Source organism: Cryptomeria japonica, chromosome 6 (genome assembly GCF_030272615.1).
Source record: "Cryptomeria japonica chromosome 6, Sugi_1.0, whole genome shotgun sequence".
Classification (NCBI taxonomy): Eukaryota; Viridiplantae; Streptophyta; class Pinopsida; order Cupressales; family Cupressaceae; genus Cryptomeria; species Cryptomeria japonica.
This window is the reverse complement of record NC_081410.1, coordinates 114249436-114271276: the sequence shown is the minus strand read 5'-3', so window position 1 is coordinate 114271276 and position 21841 is coordinate 114249436. Positions and strand designations below refer to the sequence as shown.

The 21841-nt window shown below is 39.6% G+C and overlaps 1 protein-coding gene across 1 annotated transcript in view; it reads right to left on the bottom strand.

The window, feature by feature from the left end:
- Positions 1 to 21841, bottom strand: part of LOC131030118 (beta-adaptin-like protein A) — a 163548-nt gene that overhangs the window by 97459 nt on the left and 44248 nt on the right. Inside the window, exon 3 of the mRNA XM_057960804.2 lies at positions 16389 to 16513. Within this exon, the coding sequence (XP_057816787.1) occupies positions 16389 to 16513 (125 nt within the window). The remainder of the gene's footprint in view (positions 1 to 16388; positions 16514 to 21841) is intronic.

Genomic DNA, 21841 nt, shown 5'->3' with positions numbered 1-21841 from the left:
TCCCATTGACAGGCAACCGGATGTCTTCTCCAGTTAAAGTCTGCAACCTAAATGCGTTTTCTCCCAATATCTCTGAAATTTGATAAGGGCCTTTCCAAAGCTTATCAAACTTATCATGTTCACCTCGTTTTTCATGTGCTTTGTCCCAATACAGGACGAGATCCGAAATTCGAAATGCCTTGACTCTTGCTTGGCGATCAAACCATCTCTTCACCACTCCTTGGTGTTTCGCAAAGTTCTCTAATGCTTGATCTCTCTTTTCTTCCAGGTTCATTAACTGCGTTAGTCGGGCTTGTACTGCATCAGTGTCTTCCATGTACTCCTGAATAAATTTCAAAGTCGGGATCCTGAGTTGCATGGGGAAGACTGGGTCTTGGCCATAAACTAGAAAATAAGGCGAAATGCCTAATGCGTTCTTTGTCCTGATTCTATCCGCCCATAAAGCGAATCTTAACTGGGTGTGCCATTCTCTTGGACTTCTCTCTAGTAATTTCTTGATGACGCTGAGTAAATCCTTGTTGGTGGATTCAGCTAACCCATTACCCTGAGGATAATAATTTGATGAGAATTTGAGGGTTATTCCGTACTCAAAAGCCCAATTTGAGAATCTCAATGATGCGAATGCCGATCCATTGTCGCAAACCAACGCATAGGGACATCCAAACCTTGTGATTATATTTTCCTCCAGAAATTTGATTACAATTTCAGTAGAGCAAACTTTAAGCGCTTGTGCCTCTGACCATCTGGTACAATAATCTGTAGCTGTAATGATGTACTTGTGTTGTGCTGAGGATGCGGGGTTAATGACACCAATAAAATCCATTCCCCATTTGGCAAATGGTCTAGCCTCAATCACTGGATTCAGTGGCATGGCAGGATTCCTTTCTCTAAAAGCTGCGACTTGACATGTGTGGCAAGTCCTGATATGATTAAATGTATCTTTGAAAAGCGTAGGCCAGTAATATCCTGCTCTCAGTATCTGGTGAGTTGTAGCAAGGTTGGCTCCATGTCCGGTTCCAAATTTAGAATGGAAATGTTCAATTATCTGCTTTGCTTCATCTTTGCCAACACACCTCAAATATACTCCCTCGTGATTTCTGCGATACAAAACAGATCCTTGAAGCATGTAGTGCTGACACTTCATCCTTAGTGCTCTCTTCTGTGTAGATGTCATGCGGGCAGGACATCTGTGATTAAGTAAGTATGTCACAATATCTTTGTACCATTCATCGTGTGTGACGTCTTCTAATTCATAAATTTGCTGGACTAATCCTGGTCCATCAACTGCCAATGTTTGCGCCAAAGCTTGCCCTCGGACAAGTTTCATGGGTTGTATCTCAATATCAAACTCTTGGATAATGGCGACCCACTTACCTCTTCTTTCTCCTAATTCGTTTTGCATGAGAAGAGTCTTGACGGCTGCATCAGGCACTATTGCATAAATCTTGGCTCTCAGGAGGTAATGTCTGAATTTCTTTACTGCCTTTACTAAGGCGTATGCTTGCTTTTCAATGTTAGGATATCTGAGTTCTGCATCTTTCAATGGGGTGCTCATGAATGCAATCGGATTTTCATCCCTTTCTTCACTTCTCTGGGTCAGAATAGCGGCACAAGTGTAGTCAGAAGCGAAGGAATATAAATAAAAGGGCTTGAGATAATCAGGACTTATCAATACTGGTGCCTCTGAGATGGCAGTCTTTATTTCTTCAAACGCCCTTTTAGCTTGTGGAGTCCATTCAATTTTGGCGTCCTTCTTCAGCATCTCATTCAAAGGTCTAACGATTTCTGCAAATCCGGTGATGAACTTTCGGACAAAGTTGATCTTGCCAAAAAATGACTTGAGTTTCTTCTTGCTAGCCGGCAAATTGATAGTGGATATGGCCTTCACTCTTTCAGGATCAATAGATATTCCTTTTTCTGAAATGACATGTCCTAAAAGCTTTCCTTTTGTGACTCCAAATATGCATTTCTTTGGATTGAGGGAGACACCGTATCTTCTGCATCTTTGGAAAACTCTTCTTAAGTCGTCCACATGATCTTCTCTCTGCCTAGAGAAAACTGTGATGTCATCCATATATATGATAATGCATTTACCAATTAAATCTCTGAAAGCGATATCCATAGCTCTCTGGAACGTGGCCCCGGCGTTTATAAGTCCAAAAGGCATCCTCTTGTAAGCAAATGTTCCCCACTTGGTGGTGAAAGCAGTCTTTAGTCGATCTTCAGGTTCGACTAGAACTTGGTTATATCCTGAATATCCATCTAGAAAAGACATCATCTGCGATCCATTGACAATCTGCAACACTTCATCTAATGATGGTAGCGGATAATTATCTTTCTCTGATGCTCGGTTGAGATTTCTGAAATCAACACACAATCTGATCTCTCCATTTTTCTTTCTAACAGGTACCAAGTTGGCGACCCACGTCGAGTGTCTCACTGGGAAGATGATCTTGGCTGTGAGTAACTTCTTCACTTCTTGGTATATCAGTGGTTCCAATAAAGGATTGACGGGTCTTTGTCTTTGCTTGAATGGCTTGCTTCCTGGCTTCAACGGGATTGTGTGAGTGATAATTGCAGTATCGTAGGTCTTAAGATCTTCATAACTCCATGCGATGACATCTGGGAAGTCCCTCATATTTTTCAGGATTCCATCTCTTTCAGTCGCTGTGCAGGACTTTCCAATGAAGACATTCTTAACTTGTGTCTCATCACCTAGATTGATCGTATCACACATGTTTCCTTCCGAACTGTGGTTCTTCTTTTCTTTCAACTTGTCAGGGTCAAAAATCCTTTCTAATTCAACCATTCCTTTTGGAATAGTATTTGTCTTTAAATTTAGGACACCTTCAGCATCGAATTCTGCTTCACCCACTTCATCTTCATCTATGATTTGTGTTAAGAAGACGTCTGTGTTGGTTAGGAAGTCTAGAATATGCTTGTCATCTTCGAAAACTTGGAAATTGGTAATGGTGTCTGGGACTGAAGGGACTGATACTAACTCAACTGTGAACTTCTTCAATCCTTCCATTGCTAATGGTATCAATGAACTGGCGGCCTGTGCAAGGGAATTAGCCACTTGATTCTGGTATCTATATATAGAATTGATATTGAAAGCCTCAAAACTTTCAATGAGATCCCAGACTCGATTTCTGTATTTAGTCAATCTTTTATCATGGCAAACATACTGCTTCCTGATTTGCCTTACAGCAATTTCTGAGTCTCCATATACTTGCAGTACTTTCGCCCCCTTTTGGATGGCTAATAATAATCCATGAATCAAGGATTCATATTCAGCTACGTTGTTGGTACAAGGAAACTGCAATCTGTGAGCGGCAAGGTAAGTTTCTCCTGTTGGACTAATTAATTCATACCCAGCCCCAGATCCTTGTTTAGACTTAGATCCATCGAACCTTAATGTCCATATTTGATTTTCTTGTCTTTCTGTTTCTGGGCCTTCCTGACTTTCAGATGATGTATCAAATAAGACTTCGTCTTTCACAGAACTTTCATTTTCTGAACCTTGAATTTCTTCTAAGACCAATGTCTGTGGGGCTCTTTTGTATACTTGCTCCAATGCGGTCCGGCATAAAGCACAGGATAATTCTGAGTGGACGGCATTATGAATTCTACACCAATTCAGAAGAAGCAAATCTCGGACGGATGCTAGGTTGCCAAGTTGCACGCTTTGCTGGATGTTTCTATGTACGAACCTTCTGAAATTTTCAAACATCCCTTCATCCTCTTGGTCGGATCCTTGATCGCTTTCAATGACTATCTTCGTAGATTCTATCACCTCTTGCTGGGTATCTTCATCTTGCACGTTTTGCATCATTAAAACTTCCTCCACTTTAGGCTTGTACGTCCCCAAGTCAGATTCTAAAAACAGGACTTCATTGTCTTCCCCATATTCAGTTATCATCAGTCTCAACCTTGGAGTGCTATCAATCTTGATTTGATTCGGGACTCCTCTCCATGGGAGCCACATATGCGCGAAATCAGTCGATACATATCCATTCAATTTTCGTGACCAATCTCAACTTAGGAGCATCCCATATGAATCTGGAATATCCACTACTGATATATCTATGAAATTCTGGACTCTTGGGTCTGCGGCCAATTGCATATGAATGTTGTTTAATTCACCCATGACTGGAACTTCCGTCTTGTCAAGCTGAGTGACTTTTCTCTTGGTAGGAGCGGGAGTTATACCTAGTCTTTGACAGACAGCCAGGGGCATCACGTTACTGGAAGCTCTTGAATCATAAAGGCAATTGTGCAATAACTTTCCAAATATTCTAACTGATAGCAGGAACGGGGCCGGTTCGTCTTTTCCTTGAGAAGGAGCTGAAGAATCGCCATTGTGTTCTTGATTTTTGACTTCATTAATCTTTGAATGATCATCCTTTGTTAGACTCTCCTCTTTTGAGTGATCGGCTTTGTTTGTGGATTTTCCTTTCTTGATCACATCTTTCTTAGTTGTGACTTCCTTTTCTGGAAGAGTCTGATTAGTAGCGAGGCCTTCCATGATGGTAGGCTGAGTCTTCCTAGTTTCGCCCCTTTTGAGTAATATTTTTCCTTCCAACATATCTTCCTTTTTGGCTGGGAAGGTTATGGTCTGGACCATGCACTCATTTTGTTCGGGTTGTCCTTGGGGATCGGCTTCTTCTTGGGTCACATTGATAGTAGCTTGAACATTTGACCTAGCTGTACTAGACTCACTTAGGCTATTGATCACTGCATCTTTGATTTCTGAAACTTTGAGCAACTCATAGAGTGGTAGACTCACTTTAACTTTTTTAAGTTCATCCAACACCAGCGCGGCCAATCTTTTCATTTCATTTCCCGCGGGAGGTGCAATATTCCTTGGTCTGTATTCTTGTGTGTTCTGCGGGTACTCTGGAACCTTGCTGGCTTGGGGATCCGGCGGAGTTGAGAAATTGTTTGGAGGGATAGACGTAGTTAGAGGTTCTTGATTCCTCTAATTTCTGTGATAAACTCTTTGATTCACACCTCCTGATGATTGGTGAAATACCTCCTTTATTCCTTCTACTAGGACACTGTCGTTTAATGGTGGAAAATAATACTCTGAATCCTCTACAGGTCCATTTGCAGATGCAGGTGGGAATTGAGATCCTGGTGGTACCATCGGTCCATTAGCTGACTCTGGCAGAAATCTTCCATTTTGTACTTGACTAATCTTCTCTGGTGAATACTTGCAGGTTTCCACAATCATGGCTTGACCATATTGCGTGGTTGGAACAATTTCGTATCCTGTCGTGGGAGGATTTTCAGGTGGATTAGTGGTGCGCATCTCCTGTTGGAAAATGTCAGCCGCAATCTTGAACTCAGGACACTGCAACTCGGAATGTTGATTCGTGTTGTGGAGTCTACACCAACTGGACAAGGCTGCTTCGGCTAAAAACACTTTGCTTGTAGAAGGATTTTCTTGATTTTACGAATTTGGTGGGTTGTCTAGAGGCGTCACCACATTTCCATTGTTGGGAGCCGTATTCCATGGTCTCCTTTGGAAGCCTTGACTATTGTTTCCTTGATAGTTATTTCTAAATCATTGATTATTGTTCCCTTGGAAATTTTGATTGTTCGTGTGTTGGCCATGGTTGGCCCTCTGCATGCTTTGGAGCTGGTTATTCTGGTTCCTCAGGTGGGTCACCTCGGTCGATAGCCTCTTGACTTGTTCAATCAGTTCTTTCATTTCGTCTTTTTCTTCTTGTGTCCTTGACGAGCTTGTGGCATTTTGCAAGTACACAAGTTGTGCGGGTGGAGCTTGAGAAATTGGGGCTCCAGGGTGAAGGACCAACTGATTTGTCGGTTGTACGCTCGGATGAGTTGCCTGCGGAATTGGATTCATGACTGGAGCTTGGTTGGCCAAGGCCGTACCAACTGCCTGCATCTGGTTCGGTGCCGCGACAGGTCCCATGTGTAGTAATGGCCCAGTGATATTCTGCCCCATGTGCTTACTTACTTCAATGGCTTTTGCATAGGCTGCATTTAGATCATTCGGAGTAGGATGCGTCCTTACGAACATAGCTGTGAGATGATCTAAGGCTCCATAGTAAATTTCTCTTGGATCTGCAATGAGATAAGGAGGACGCAACATTGTGTATGCGCGGTGAAATCTGTTGTTGAAGGAAGTAATAGGTTCATGCTCTCTTCTTCGAACCTCCACAAATTGTCTATATAACTCAGCTGGTGTAGTTGGGATACCAAATTTAGCAATGAATGCATCTTTCATCGCGTCCCAAGTCCTGATGGACCCTGTAGGCAAATGAATGAACCAAAAATATGCCTCTTCTCCCAATGAGTAGGGAAAAAGCCTACATGCTACATCTCCATATTCAATTTGTCTGTTGCGAAGAAGGTCCTCGAACATCTTGATATGATCTTCTGCTGTGCGATGGAAATCACTGACATTGAACTTGGAACAAAAGTGCTCTGGATTCTTCGGCATATCATGATAAATTGCGAATTCCAACGGTGATGGATTGTTGACTAGCCAAGTCGCACCATTAAGTATATGCGGAGGAGGAGGTGGAGGTGGAGCACGTTGAGCCATCGTACCTTTTGAAGCTGAACTTGATGAACTAGCTTGGCCTTTTGTTTGAGAAATTGCCTGGATACTGGATTGGATCGCCGCTTGTACTTGCTCTTGAAGAATTTGTGATGACTCAGGAGATCCTTCCAATCTTAATTCGAACTCTTTGGGAGTGTCTTCTCTTTTAACTCGCTTTGCTTTGGAAGTAAACTGAAGTTCACTTAGATCCTTGATGCCTGGTGTGGACCTCAACAACCTTTGATGTTTCTCGGGCGAGAATGAACCAATGCGATCCAGCGTGAAATCTTGTGAAGATTATTGTGGGTTCCTTTGATTGCGAAGTTCTCTAGCTATGACCCTTCGATGTTCTTCGGCTCTATCTTCCTCTTGTTCCAAAATAACTCTGACTCTGCTATACTCAACTTGACTTCTCCTTGCGTTCCACGCTACTTGATTCAACCCTGAAATGATATCTTCTTGAGTGTTACCTATCTGCAAATTTGGTTGCACTACTTGATTCAATCCTTCATGTGGCAACACCATCGTACTTCATGATCACTCTTGCAATGTGTTCCTTTTCAAAATCTTCGGACTTTCGGACTTTCGGAAACTAAAGGGCCCTCCTTCTAGCGCCAATTCTGTTGACGTGTATTTTGTACACCATCATACACAGAATAAAATACCAATAGGCATCTTATCCTCTCTTGAGAAAATAGTCTCTAACTGCTGAAGATTCGCGTAAAGGATCAATTAGGTAGACTCCAAGGTTCTTTTAGTAGGGTCTCTACGTGTGGACAAGCTTCCAGCGGTATGATGTGATTTGCTGTTTCCTCCAAGGGGCCTTACGTATTCCGAAAGCTCAAGATTTTACTAAACTTAAGAAACTTTTCAAAAATAACAAAAAAAGAGTAGGGTTTGAAAGAGGTCTAATCTAATCCAACCCTAAGGATGACTTAGTATGGACAAGACTTGGCAAGATTCAACCAACTTCAATTTTGCCATAAGATAACAACTCAATTGAAATTAGTGCGATCTTCTAAGGTAATAAAATGATATTCAATGCATCAAAGATCAAGGACACTACCACGAAGGTACATACCCAAGATGCAATAATGATTGAAGATTAAGGGATTCAAAGTATTCTCCAGTCGACCACGCAAGGCGTTCCTACAATCAGCAAGAAGCTAGTGGTTTGGATTACGAATCCTACCAAAGATCAAGTCTCACACAATGTCCTTCAAATTAACAAGCTACTTTGATTGAGCATGATTCAAGTAAGTTAAACAACCATGAAGATAACTTAAGAAAGTTGCAACAAAACACCATAACTTCAATATTTTATTGATTTCCAAGTCATCATATACAACAATTGCTTGAATTTCTCTCTTCAAACTCAATCTTGCTACAAAATAAAATTGCTTCTAACTCTAATCTCTCTTCTCTATTACATCAACTATTGACTTTTACACTATTAACTATTACCAAATGAAATGAAAAATGGGGGTATAAATAGCATCCCCAGTTACAATGAAAGGTCCAGATTGAAAGTAGATCAACGGTCAAGATCATGACACCTAAACCCTAATTAGGGTTTGTTACAAATGGCCTCCTTTTTACTGAACAATATTAAATACATAGCCAAATATTAAATTTGGCACAAAAACCTAGGAGACATAAACCAATGAGAAATAAGATGTCATGTCATCTGTAACAACCTTTCATCTAGAATCTTATTCCCTTTCCAATTCTCTTTCTTAGCATATGCAATGAATCTTGAAACGATTCCTTCGATTTCTGCAATTGGAATCTCGGGAAGATTCTTCATACTCTCCTCTAAGTGGATGACCTGATCAAATGCATCTAGAAGAGCTGCGTCCCATGAAGGTTCAAGTTCCTTCGTCTTTTCAATCAGGAGCATGGTGGCAAACATCTGATCATACTGCTCATCTGTAACATTTGCGTCCTTGCAAAAGATGATCTTGATTCTATCCTCTAGTTCCTACATATCCACATCTGTCTCGACCTCGATCCTTCTGCCAAGAATGGTACGAAGTACCTCAAATACTCTGTCCTGGATCGGATTGATCACCTCCTCAACTTGGCCACATCTAGTATTGATGTCTTCGAAGAAAACATTCTTCATATGGAGTAAGGTTGACCAATGAAACAAACTGTGAGGTTCTCCATCCAAGATCTTCTCCTGCGCTAAAATCTTCCTTGATGTGTGTCTAATAACTTTCAAGACAGGAATGATAACATCCTTGGTATGGGCGAATGCAGCTACTGTTATCATCAAATTGTGGATCATCTCAAGAATCTGGATAGCTTGATGAATAATCTTCATCATCCTTGTTACAAACTCCATAGCCACTGTATGAGATCTATCCATCCAATTACTTGTACGTTGGACCATGTTCTTGAATCTTTCTGCTTCATTGATTGATTGAAGCGGCAATGCTTGCACTGGTGATCTAACTGGATCCTGACGTCCCAAAGGTTCATTGATGTGACTGAAATACGTCCTCCATGCACCGACCTCTCTCTCAAGCTTTCTATTCTTCTCCATTTCTTCTCTAAGCTTGTCTTTCAATGCTTCAAATGAATCGGTAGCATCATCTAAAGTCTTCTCTGCTGTGGATGGTCCTAACTCAAAAGTCTGTATATCATATTCCTCTGCTAGGATCTCACCTTCATATTTGTCTGCTGCCGGTGTAGCTATCTGCAGTTTTCTGGATCCAGTCTCATCTCGAATCATCTTGGACATCTTGGTAGCCTTCTTCTTTTCTGTGACTTCACGTGAGCGTCCAACAAGGCTCTCTAAATCAATTGCATTGTCCTCGTCCTCTATTACGATCACCTTAGTCAATCTTTCTTTCAACCAATCAGGGATATTCGATCTTGTCTCTTGAACTTGTATTTCTTTATGCACTATTTCTTCTTCTCTGGGAGGAGATGTCATTTCATTATCTTCTTCTAACTCATAGTCCTGGAGAGATCCATCTGGTGATCCTTGCTGTGCCTGTCCTTCTTCCTGCCTGTCGTTTTGTACCATCGACTCCATGGATTCTTCCACTTGAATTGTTCTCTTCTCAGGTCTAGAAGAAGTACCGGATGATCGATCTCTGTTAGCCTCTTGTTTCTTCTTGGAAGACTCTCTCTTTCCAGGTCTCTCTTTCCTCTTCGAACCTCTTGAATGGAGATTGCCCTCACTGGCACATCGAAGGTTACCTTCACCTGAATTCCTAGGATTAGGATTGCCCTCACTCACACTAGCTTCACCTTCGGCTGGTTTCTCTTCCAAAGTGAAAGTCATGGCTATGCCTTGTTCTCTCAACTTCTGATGCTGAATGTCAACCCATCTGCGAGTACAAGACAAGACTGGTGCCATCAAAGTATCTAAATCCATGACCTCGGGCTCATTCCAATCCAACCTTATTGATTTGCTTTCTCGATCATAGGAAGACTGGATATGTCTGCCACTGTCCTGAGCTTGGTCGGCCACTCTGTAAATCCTGCATTTCCTGATGAAATCCAAAGGCAATCTAGAATGCATTTTCCGTTTCACTTCAAGATCATCTAAGAGATTCATCATAAAATCTTCAATCTGGTACTCATGCCTAAACTTCCTGCCGACTGTCTCCTCTAAATGTCCATGTGGATCAAAGCTTTCTCTCAAAGCAAAAGATGAAAAAGAATACAAGGCTAACTCCTTCTCTGCGTCATCCATAGCTAAAGCATTAGGACATACCTCAACTGAATTACCCAAAATGATAGGTACTGGAACTCCATTCTGATGTTTGTGTCTGAATGCCTTCACATATGCTGCCAACTGTCTTGTTACTTCAAGTAACACAATTCTGTCTGTCGGATATCTCGGCAACATGTATGGAGGTAAAGGACATCCATGCACTCTAATATAAGTGAACTTGGGAAACTGAATGAACCAAGCACCGTACCTCTTTATGAATTCCTGGGCATCCTGAGATAACCTGTTGTGAATCCCACCTTGCAACGTCCTGGTGATGTTCATCGTGAAAGTATCGTTAACCAACTTATAGTTGCTCCCTGGCGGATGATGCAAGTAGGCATAGGAATCACAAGCTCTGACCTCGCCGGGTCCTCTTCCAATCACTCCTCTGTGAGGTAGTCCTGCGTACTCAACGCTCCTGATCAAGGCATAGATGACATATGAACTCATGTGGAAGGACTTAGTAGCCTTGAGTCTCCTCAACTGTACGTCCAAGCAATGGCTAATCATCCTAGCCCAATGTATCGTACCTTTCCCTTGAACAATCACCTGGATGAAGTAAAACATCCACTTCTCAAAATAGAAGGCATGAGGGGCTCCTGTAACTCGGTTGAGCATGGTAATTAAGTCTCTGTACTCCTCCTGGAAATCAATCCTGTGCGGTGTGTTCGGGACCTTGCTCAGACGGGGACGGCTTTTGAGTAGCCAGTTCTTATTGATAATGCTTAGACAAGCATCTGGATCATCTTCGTACATTGATCTGGCTCCTTCTATGCTCTTGTATATCATGTCCCTGTGCTCTGGAAGATGGAAAGCTTCACTTATAGCTTCCTCTGAAAGGTATGCCAAAGTGTTTCCCTCATTGGACACTATCGTTCTGGACTGTGGATCATAGTGACGAGCACATTCAATCATCAACTCATGGCACTGAACAGCTGGAGGAAAGCCGGCCGCCTTAATGATGCCACTCTCGATTATTCTCCGGGCGACAGGTGATGGCTTGCCAATGTAAGGGACCTCTCGAAACTTCTTCGAGCTAAAGTTGCCTAAGTTTGTATCTCCAATGTGGCTCCACTTCGACACGATCTTGGTCTCCACTTCTTCGGTCTTCTGATCTTCTTTCATGAGAGCTGAACGACTGGTGGATGCTCCCGCCTTCGGGGTCGCCATACCTACACAACATTTCATAATGAGAAGCTAGATTTTGCAATAAATAACATAGATTAGAGGATAAATTTTAGGAAACTTCATGATAAGTCTTTGAGTTATCATTTCCTAAAATAAAACGATTGAGCTAGGAATTCAAAATTTAAAATAACTCAAAATTTAAAATATGACGATGAATAAATAAAACAATAAAATCAAATCGCCATACCTCAATAGAGAGCTAACTCTAGAATGCAAAAAGAACAAAATTCGCCTAGGCAAAATTGAGGTATAGATGATCTTCAACGTGATCTCCTCAAGAAATCAATTTCGCCACCTTTGTCCTTGACGTGATCTTCAAATATCGCACCACCTTGGAAGTATTAGCGCCACCTTTGGATGATATTAGCACTTCTTCAAACACAATTTCGCGCCACCTTTGATTGGGATGAAAGCTCGCACTTGAATGATAAAATAATGATGTAAAAATGATAGTTTTCACTCTCCTTTTATAGCGCTCACCTCTTCCATTCATTAAGGCCGACTTGGTGATATAAATCAATTTTTAAACGATTTTAATTAGATAATAAAGGCTGACCTCCATGTTAAAGCGCTCCATTCGATTTTTTTTATCTTTTTTAATTAATTAATTATTAAATGCCTTTGATTTTTAATTAATAAATTTCGATTTTTAAACAAGGCAAAATAATTAATAAATGCCAAACGCAACTTTTTTAAATGCTAATTTAATAGGATTTTCAAACTCATCGATCTTAGCATTTAAGGTAAATTTAAAATGTTCATTTGAGCGCCAAATTTTGAAAATGGAGTAGACATACCTCATCGCCCTGGTCCCTTGGAGAGGGACAGGAGCGATTCACCATTTTTGTCATGATTTTTTGCATTTTTGACGTTCAACTTCTTCATTTCCACGTTCAAATCACCAATTTTGTCTGGTCCTTCAAGTTAGATCGCCTTACACGTGCGCATAAGTGGCTTTGGATGTATCATCGCCCTTGTCCCTTGGAGAGGGACAGGAGCGATCCTAAGGTTTTTGCTTGAAATTCTCCATCTTGATATGAACTTTCCTTGTATCATCTTCCAAATGCAATTTAAAACCTTGTGTGTCTTTATCTTAACGTGATTTTCAAAGGATATCATGTGTTTTGGCTAACATCGCCCTTGTCCCTTGGAGAGGGACAGGAGCGATCTCCATGTCCTAGCTTAGATTCGTAAACATCTAACCTTTGTTCATCGTTTATTGCCTTCCAAATAGCGCCTTTTACCTTGTCCATCCTCGCCTTGTCTTGACTTTGAAGGAGTATGAGTGTTTTTGATGAAATCGCTTTGGTCCTTGTCCAAAGGACAGGAGCGATATGAGCTTTTTAGCTTGTTTGACAACATTTGGACGTTCCAAACTTTGATATATCACCTTCAAAAGACGCCTTGAACCTTGTATGACCTCGTGAAGCCTTGTCTTAACGTCATTTTTGCATAAATTGATCAATATACCCAATATCGCTCTGGTCCCTTCTTGAGGGACAGGAGCGAAGTTCAACATTGTGAGCTTGTTCTTGTTTTCTTCAACTTGCAATTATCTTCAATGCGTGAAATGACGTCCCTTTGATTCTCTTGGTAGCTTGACACTTGCTTGTCTTTTGAAATTCATGTCTTTATGGAAATATCGCTCTGGTCCCTTCCTGAGGGACAGGAGCGAACTGGGTCTTAGAGTGCAAATTCCTTCAATGTGATGACCTTGGTAACTTGTGCTTGATTGAAATGCCTTGAAACGTCCTTGCCTCCTTGTTCCTCATCTTGGGAGGTCTTGATCTTGGAGGAACAGTTTTAAACTTGAATAAGAAGCAAGATCACCATCATATCGCCCTGGTCCCTTGGAGAGGGACAGGAGCGATTCTAGCTCTTGTGGTCTTCATTTCACTTTATCACCTTCAAAGTTATATTCAACGGGTTCGTAATGCGCCCTTCCATTCATCCATGCCTTGGGATCGATTGAAACTGGACAAGAAAATCATGCATAACAAAAATCGCTCTGGTCCCTTCCTGAGGGACAGGAGCGAACTAGGCATTTTGGGTCCTTGCTGACGTTTCAAAATCTTCAATTTGTCTTCAATGAGTTCATTTCATCGTTTTCCTTGCCATCAAACACAAACTTGCCTTGATCTTTGCCTGAATTTTGTCCTATGAAGAATATCGCTCTGGTCCCTTGGAGAGGGACGGGAGCTATAATGTACTTCGCCCTGGTCCCTTCCTGAGGGACAGGAGCAATTTTAGCATTCTGGACCATTTTTCTTCATGTTTGCTCTTCAAGTTATATTCATATGATAAAACACCTTCCCTTAGACATCTTCAAGTCGTCAAGTCGTCAAAATCTTGCAAGGACAAAACAAAATTTGATTTGTAGCTCCGGTCCTTCACTGAGGGACAGGAGCGATTTTGCTCCTGGAGGCATTTCTGTGTTCATGAAAATCTTCAATTTATATTCAATGGAAAGATCTCGCCTTTCGCCATCACTTAAAATTCGAAATTCATCTTGACTCTGCAGGAATAGTAAGATATTTGAAAACGAGCTCCCGTCCTTCACTGAGGGACAGGAGCGATTTTGCTCCTACAGGCCAAAATAACATGATTTTACAAGTTTAATCAATTCACGAGGCGAAAACAAATCATTCTCAATGCCCGGGATCAAAAATCAAAAAAAGTCAAAATTTGGTCAAAAATATTCAATTGGACAAAAATTCACATTTCACCTTCAATACTTAGACAAATTTAAGCTCTGCATTCAAAATTCCAATTGAAAATAGACCATTTTGGCGAAATCATTGCATTCAAAGTTTGCATCCTAGAAAAGGAAGCTCAAAAGCTCTCAAAACTGACTGGATTCTGGCTTGAAAAGACGTTAATTAAAACCCTAAGGCTTAACCCTAAATCCAGACAACTGACTGACTAACAAAATCCTAAAAGCGAAGCGAAAAGCGAGCGAAAAAAGGGGGTCCCCATTTGCAATGGGGCGATGTGTGAAATGGTCACAACAGGTTGGACCTCCAAAGGAAGGAAAAAGCTTGTTTGGGCAGCAGGTCAGTCTAGCCCCATGACAAATAGCACCATAATTGTTGTTCACCATATTATGGTAGCAACTATGCAGAAAGGGATGACATCTTGCCCTCATTCTCAGACTATTGGGTGTTCATATCAGCAGAACTCATTGAAGAAAAAGAAGGGAAAACAAGGTTTTTACTTTTCCAATTATAAGTCCTTGAAGGTTTGATGCTTGAATATAAACAATTGAGAAGAGAAAAAAGCAGAGCAGTATTAATAGCCTCCTCAAGCAATTTAGAGCTTCTTCTATAATCCATGTGATAAATAATTTTGCCTTGTAAACTTGAAACATCAACTTTGTCACTCCTATTGAATCTGCTGCACTTTTCAAATAAATCTATTTTCCCAGCAAAACTGTAAGCTGTTGGAGTCCTTGTTAGATTTCATATCTGAAAAAAATGGCATCAGCTTGTCATTAATATCATTAGTGAGAGCTTGTACACCAACATAGGCATGAAAAATGTTAATCCCTTCCTCAGGGTTGAGAGGAGGCCAGTGCTCCTTGTTTTCCATAAAGATGGAGTAGGTGGTAGGTTAGATCATCCAGTTAAAGTAGCAGTGTGTACAATGAAAAGAATGCCTTTGACAATGACGTGTCAATCAGCTAAAATCTTCTGTCTCATATGCATTAAACATTCTATGACAATCTTGGAACTGGTGTTTAAGACAACCTTTGGATAGCGCAAAACTCAAATTGCATGCCAGTTTTGAGGAATGTAAACACTTGTATAGACTAGCCATATCCAGATGTTAGTGACAGACTTATTCAGTGAAATACACTGCTCTAAAGTAGACCCATATGCATTGTTTGCATGTACTTTTGGTAAGGTAAGTGTTTGAAACAATGTTTTGTTGAACCAACAATGGAATTCTCATAAAAGAGGGAAGTTTTATAACAGCTCTAATATCAATGGGTCCTGATTGGTAGCCATGATCTTGTCAACTAGTGTCTTGAATTTTATAACAGAGTTTGGAATCTTTGGATGTAGGAGGCTAAGTTGGATGAAATATCAAAGAATTAAAATGCAGGTCAGCACTCAAAGCCAACATGCTAGTATCAAATCAGTATACATAAAATAGGATCAATAACAAAACTGTGCAACATAAAGATCATTGGATGATGAGCGTGCACCAAAGGAAACAGTTTTTCCCAAAAGACCCTATATTACTGCTATACTTTGAATTTAATATTTATATACATATTTCAATAGGAAAAGAAGATGCATTGTTTTCACAAAAGCTCAACTTACCAACTCATTACCCTATCCTTATCTCCCAGTTAAATCTGAACATCAAGGGATATGCAGTCATCATCTACATATTTTCTTCCCTCTAACTGATTCCAAACATTTAAGTTAAGTCAAACACAATGGTGTCAACTACAACATAAACGAAAACAAAATAGCATCACATGTAGCTAAACTTCAAGCACAACTAACAAAATTTAACCCTCTGATTTGTGATAGTCAATTGCTATGTTTGAATCTTTTGTATTGCTATTTTGTATCATATTTGTTGTGTTCAGTACCTTTCCTTTTGTATTTATCCTCAACACACCAAATGTTCATGTTGTACTATCAAGTTTCTCAAAAGGTATTTCACAACACTGTTCCAATGTGTTCCTCTATGCATAGTACCACATACAAGTCCAATACCAGGAAAATTCTGCATATTTCCTCAAGCCTTCAATCTTGAAAACATAAATGGTATAACATCCTAAGGACACACCTCAACTTCATCTCAAGTTTTTTCTTGCAAGAAGGATATGTAAATCCAATCACAATCAAAGAAACTCTTTACAACTGAATAGATGAATTATACCTGTTCAAAAGGAAATAGATAACTGGCTTGCTAAGAAGTAGTTCCCTCTCTTTGGATGCTTCTTCTGAAGCACTCCCTTCCAATGTTAAGATTTCTTGAAGTGAAGACAAGCAGCTTGCAACAACCTGTTGCATATATCAGATCCAAATAAAGCATTTCAATTCCAATACAAACAAAAGCTCATGTGAGAAATCATTATCAAAGTATTCCCTTACAGATGACAGATCAATATGAATTTCATCCAGACATCCTGATTGAGATTGTGATGTGGAACCCAGCAATTATGTTAATCAGAAAACAAAGAAAAAAATGATTGATTTGATGAGGGAATAGCAAAATCTCATATCCATGTTTTTTAAAAACAATGCATAAACAACTCAAAGTCAAAACCCAGGTTACAGAAATTCATAAAGTAACAAAAGGAATGAGCATGGCAATTTCTAGATATATGATATTACCACTAGCACTAAAACGTGAAAATAAAGTCATTGAGGTTGGTAACACCATCTCCTGCTTAAGGACAGAAATGAGAGAAAAGAAAGAGCAAACAGATATGTGAAAATCAATGCGTGTTGTTATCACAAAGCCTTAAAAGTTCAAAACACAAACATGAGCAGATGATAGAGTTGCAATATACTTGCAGAATAAGGGCTAAGGAATGAATTCTAACATTTGGGCTTCAAGAATTACCAATTCTTCAAGGCCTGTAAACAGGTTTCTCAAGAGATTTGATGAGCCTCTTAATTGAAAGGCTCTCATCTGCTACTGTCAATATTATAAAAGACGTCAGAAATAGTTATGGTTGGAAACTACCAGATATAACAGTTGAATACACAGATAAGGGTTAAATGTTAACCTCAAACACAACTAGCGGAAATGATAAAATTGCAAACTGACAAGCCCGAGTAGCTGCCAATCTTAATGATAACAGGCTGTTGTAATTATCATGTACAAGGGAGCTTCACAGATAAGACTAAACAACTAATGCATTGCTTGGTCATATTTGATAGGTGGGAACATCAGAAATGACTGAGGGTGTGTAAAAGTAGGTCACTCCAAAGAATATGATAGCAATCATGTCTCTAACGGAAAATCTCAAATGTTCCAGAAGTACAAAAACTCAGTGGCACTCCTCCAGAAAAAGAAGGAAAAAGAAAAGAGGCAGACTACAAAACAAGACAGCAATAGACCTTACAGTTCTGGTGCATTCTGATCCATGTTTTGAATGGATACTCCACAGCTAACTCATCAAAAAGAATCTTAGCTTGTACATAATTATCTTAGAGAATTATGTTTGTCATTCTCTAAGTACTTTACTTAAGAGAATAGTGTATTGCCTTGATGTAAGCAGTTGCATATATGAGCTGCAAGCAAGCAAGAAATAAAACATGCAAGAACAGAAATAACATGAGATTATACTGAAGAAACCTGATCCGAGAAAACTCCAAGGACCAAACCATTAGGATTCTACCTCCTTGTGCCACCATCTCCATGCAAAATTTGCAATATAATCCATCTTCTTAAGGTGGGATTTGACAACACTTTCCAAGGCCCCTAAGATTGCCTTGTATTCTAAATTGCTTCCACAATTTATTCTCCAATTCTACTCAAACGCACATACATGTTGAAACTCCAAAACACTGTATCTAAGATGAATTGTATGACCCTCAAGTGGTGTATTTATACACGAACTCATAAAACGGACTGAATACAGATCCCAATTAGCAAAAGCCTTCAGAAAAAATAATTTTCCAAGCACTTGAGCTGCCAAGGATTCATCTGGGTCTGCCAATTTCTCTTACATGGACAGGTTTAAGGTTTAAATAAGTATGAACTTTTTTGTATAACCCATTTTCTGGTGTGCCTGTTTATCTTTAGCCAAACCCATGTTTGTCTTACATATTTGTATTAAGCCAAGCCCAACAAGCATCAATTATTTTCAGCTGCTCATATCTCCTGGGTGTTCAGATCACCTTAGAACCTCTCTGCATCCTCTATTTATTCTGGATTTGACCTACATTTCTTTGTTCTTGCTAAATAGTTTCTTAGAAATGACTGATTCTCTTAGATTGCATAACTTGGTCATACAAATTAGTATGTGCAATTAATGTCATCAATTGCACTGAATTCAAAATATTCTGTGGTTCAATTCAGATCACATCCTGAATTAATAAAAATATTTCATAATGCAGAGGAAATAATACAAAAGGCGCGTAGCATATTTAAGGAAACCTAGAACAAAGCTGTATAAAATATTGAAATACTTGTGAGAGAACTACTCAAAACTACCACCCACATTATCAATTATAAAAAGCTCAAAACAGGTTCAGAAAAATAAATTAATTAAAGAAGCATCATCGTAAACAAATAACAACACCATAGTTGTTGCAGAGCCTGAAGCGTGGGATGGTATTCTTCGAGCAAGAATCAGCTTTAAAGACAAAGAAACCAACTTTCTAATTTCAAAGTTCACAGAAATTTCATCAATATAAAATTGACCAAAAACAAGGATATGGAACTCACCTAATAAATGGCTTCCCCCAGCTTATATATATGATGATATTATCTAACACAGAATTATGAAAGTAATATTGTAATATTAGTTTATAATGGTCAATTAAGTTGTTAGGATAGACTTTAGAAATATTCTTTAGTCTTTTAGTTGTCATTTGCTTTCTTAGTCGTTGATGTTGTCCTTATCAGATAAATCATTTGTAACTCTTATTTTAGGAGACTTTTGCTCCTTTGTTAATAACAAATATCTTGGTAATCATTCTCTCTGTTATTACTTTCCCTAATATAGTTTCAAAGCTTGGGTTTTGAAAATTCTCGAAATCGGTAAGCGCATGAATTCCACAAACTGTGGCAGTGACGAATTATACTTAAGACACATAGAGGATTGTGCCAAAGGAAGCTGTACGGATTCATACAAGGATTTTTGGTGGATTTTTTACGAAATTTGTAGGTATTTTTCTTTCATAAAATCACGACCACGATTTTTAAGAAGTTCATTAGTGATTTTTTTGTCAAGAATTGTGCCAATTTTGGTGAAAAATGCAGCATCTTTTCTCTGCAAAATTGCAGCTAGGGTACAGGAAAAAATTGCAACCTATTTCTGAGCATAATCGCAGTGATTTCATCAAATGTGTGACGACCCATGACACCAGTTTTTCTAAACTCTGATGGGATTTATTAGAATCTTTTTATGGTTACTAAAAATCATGGGTTTTGTGATGTTTTTCTGAGCTGTTCAAAAAACACCTAGGGTTTGCAAACCTTTATTGTTGTTTTTGGCAATTTTTTTGAAAATCATATTTTATTTTTGACAAATAGGTTTTACCCCATTGTTCAACATTTTCCTAAAAAAATTCCTTGCAGATTTTTTTATAAAATTGTGGGTGTTGTTCGCTGCTAGGGTTTCGAAATTTTTTCCTAAAGATTTTATCTAGTTTTCTTTCAAAAGTAACAAGTTTTTTGTTTTTTATGATTTTGTATCGATGGAGGGATGGCTTCATTGACCAACATCATGTTGGAAGGTAGTGTTGTGACGTTTTCACACATTGCCCCATTGCAAATGGGGACCCCCACTTTTCTTCGCTTTTTCGATTAGTTGTCTTAGTTTAGTTGTCTGGTAGTGTCTTTAGCTATTAACCTTTAACTTGTAGGAGGTGCAGTGCCCCAAGTTGTCAGGAAGTGATCAAGTCCTCTCTCTCTCTTTAAGTTGGAATGAGGAAAGTTTAACTCTCAAGGCCTTAGGAAATGAAACATATGTGATGATCATTTCATTTGATCATCAGCATGATGTGCCTTCAAAATCAGAGATGGAATGCTGAGTCTAAGTATGGAGAGTTATCAAACAAAGTGAAATGCTTGGTAAGAGGGTAGTCAGGGCAATAGAAACTATGAAGAAGCCTTGTAGAGATGAGGTTGCTTTCATGAGATGAATGGAGAACCCTTGGAATGGATGAAATAAGTGATAGAAGCAACAAAAGGGGCAAACCAAGTCACTTCCAGTAGGGGTCAAAATCCCCGACACTGTCAGTGACAACCAAAATCCCTGACACTGTCAGTGACACCCAAACTCCCTAACACTGTCAGTGACACCCTAGATCTCTGACCTGCCTCTTCAAGCACTGCCAGTTGATGGTCAAATCTCTGACCTGCTTGGCGTCATTTGCAGTTGCTTGTCAAAAGTCCGATCAAACTGAACAAGTCTTTATACTTGGTGAGTTGAATGCTGATTGAGGTGAATCCTTAAGATTTTGAAGGTTAATAATGTTGCTTAAGGTTGGTAAGTTTGCTAAGAGTAAGTAGAAAACACATGAAATGCTGATTGAGCAGGTTACATGCATGCTTTCGAGGTCACTTCCAGTTGATCCTCAAATCTCTGACCTGCTGGATGCCACTTCCAGTTGGAGGTGAAATCCATGATCACCTTGTGCTACTTCCACTTACTAGTGAAATCTCCGATCTGCATGAATTTACTTCCACTCGCACCTAAAAATCAAGACTTAATTCTTGATCACTTCCATTGGATAGTGAAATCTCCGACCTGCCTTAGTGACTTCCAGTTCGTACCCAAATTCCCACCTAAGGTCATAAACATGTGTTTTATGCAGCTAAGAGATGAATAATTTCCAGTCTTCAAGCAAGTGGGTGATCAAAATTGATGGAGAGATGCAAATGAATAAGGATAAAGCTATCATTTCTAGTTGCTGCTCAAAACCACGATCAGCCCTTTGTCACTGTCAGTAACTGCTCAAAACCCTGACCACCGTCAGTAAGTGCCCAAATCCCTGACCAAGCTCAGTGCACTTCCAGTGGGACTTGAAAAGTCCAACCTAAAGTGTAGAAGAGAGGGCAACTTCAAGATGATCAAATTAGTAATCAAAGGATGTAGATGACAAAAGTTGAATCTTTACTTCCACTTGAAGATGAAATCCACGACCTCCTATCACCACTGTCAGTGCCCTTTAAAAAGTCCGATCCCTGACCTGCTTATGGTCACTGTCAGTGACACTTCAAAAACCTGACCTACTCTAAGTGACTTCCAGTAGGAGCTGAAAACCCGACCTGCTATAGAACATTTCCAGTTGCTCCTAGAAACTGTGATCAGGCTCAGAAGAATGGAATCAGCAAGTCAAACCTATAAGCAACCAAATCAGACCTGCAAACACTTTGAATCAGACCTTAAAAGTTAAAGATCAGACCTGAAAACATAGATCAGTTTTATTGATTTTCATTGTTTATGATGCATTCTTATGTTTTTCTTTCTCTTAGGTTATGGGGACTTCACCAGATACATCAACCCATCGAGTGCAGTATATCAGAGCAGCAGGACAAGAGAGCAAACTTGCTCATTTCAGCATGATTAAGGCAATTCAAACCATGAACAAGCAGATTCATGCATGACTGAAGAAAGGGATAAAGGAGCAGACTGCATTTCAACATCA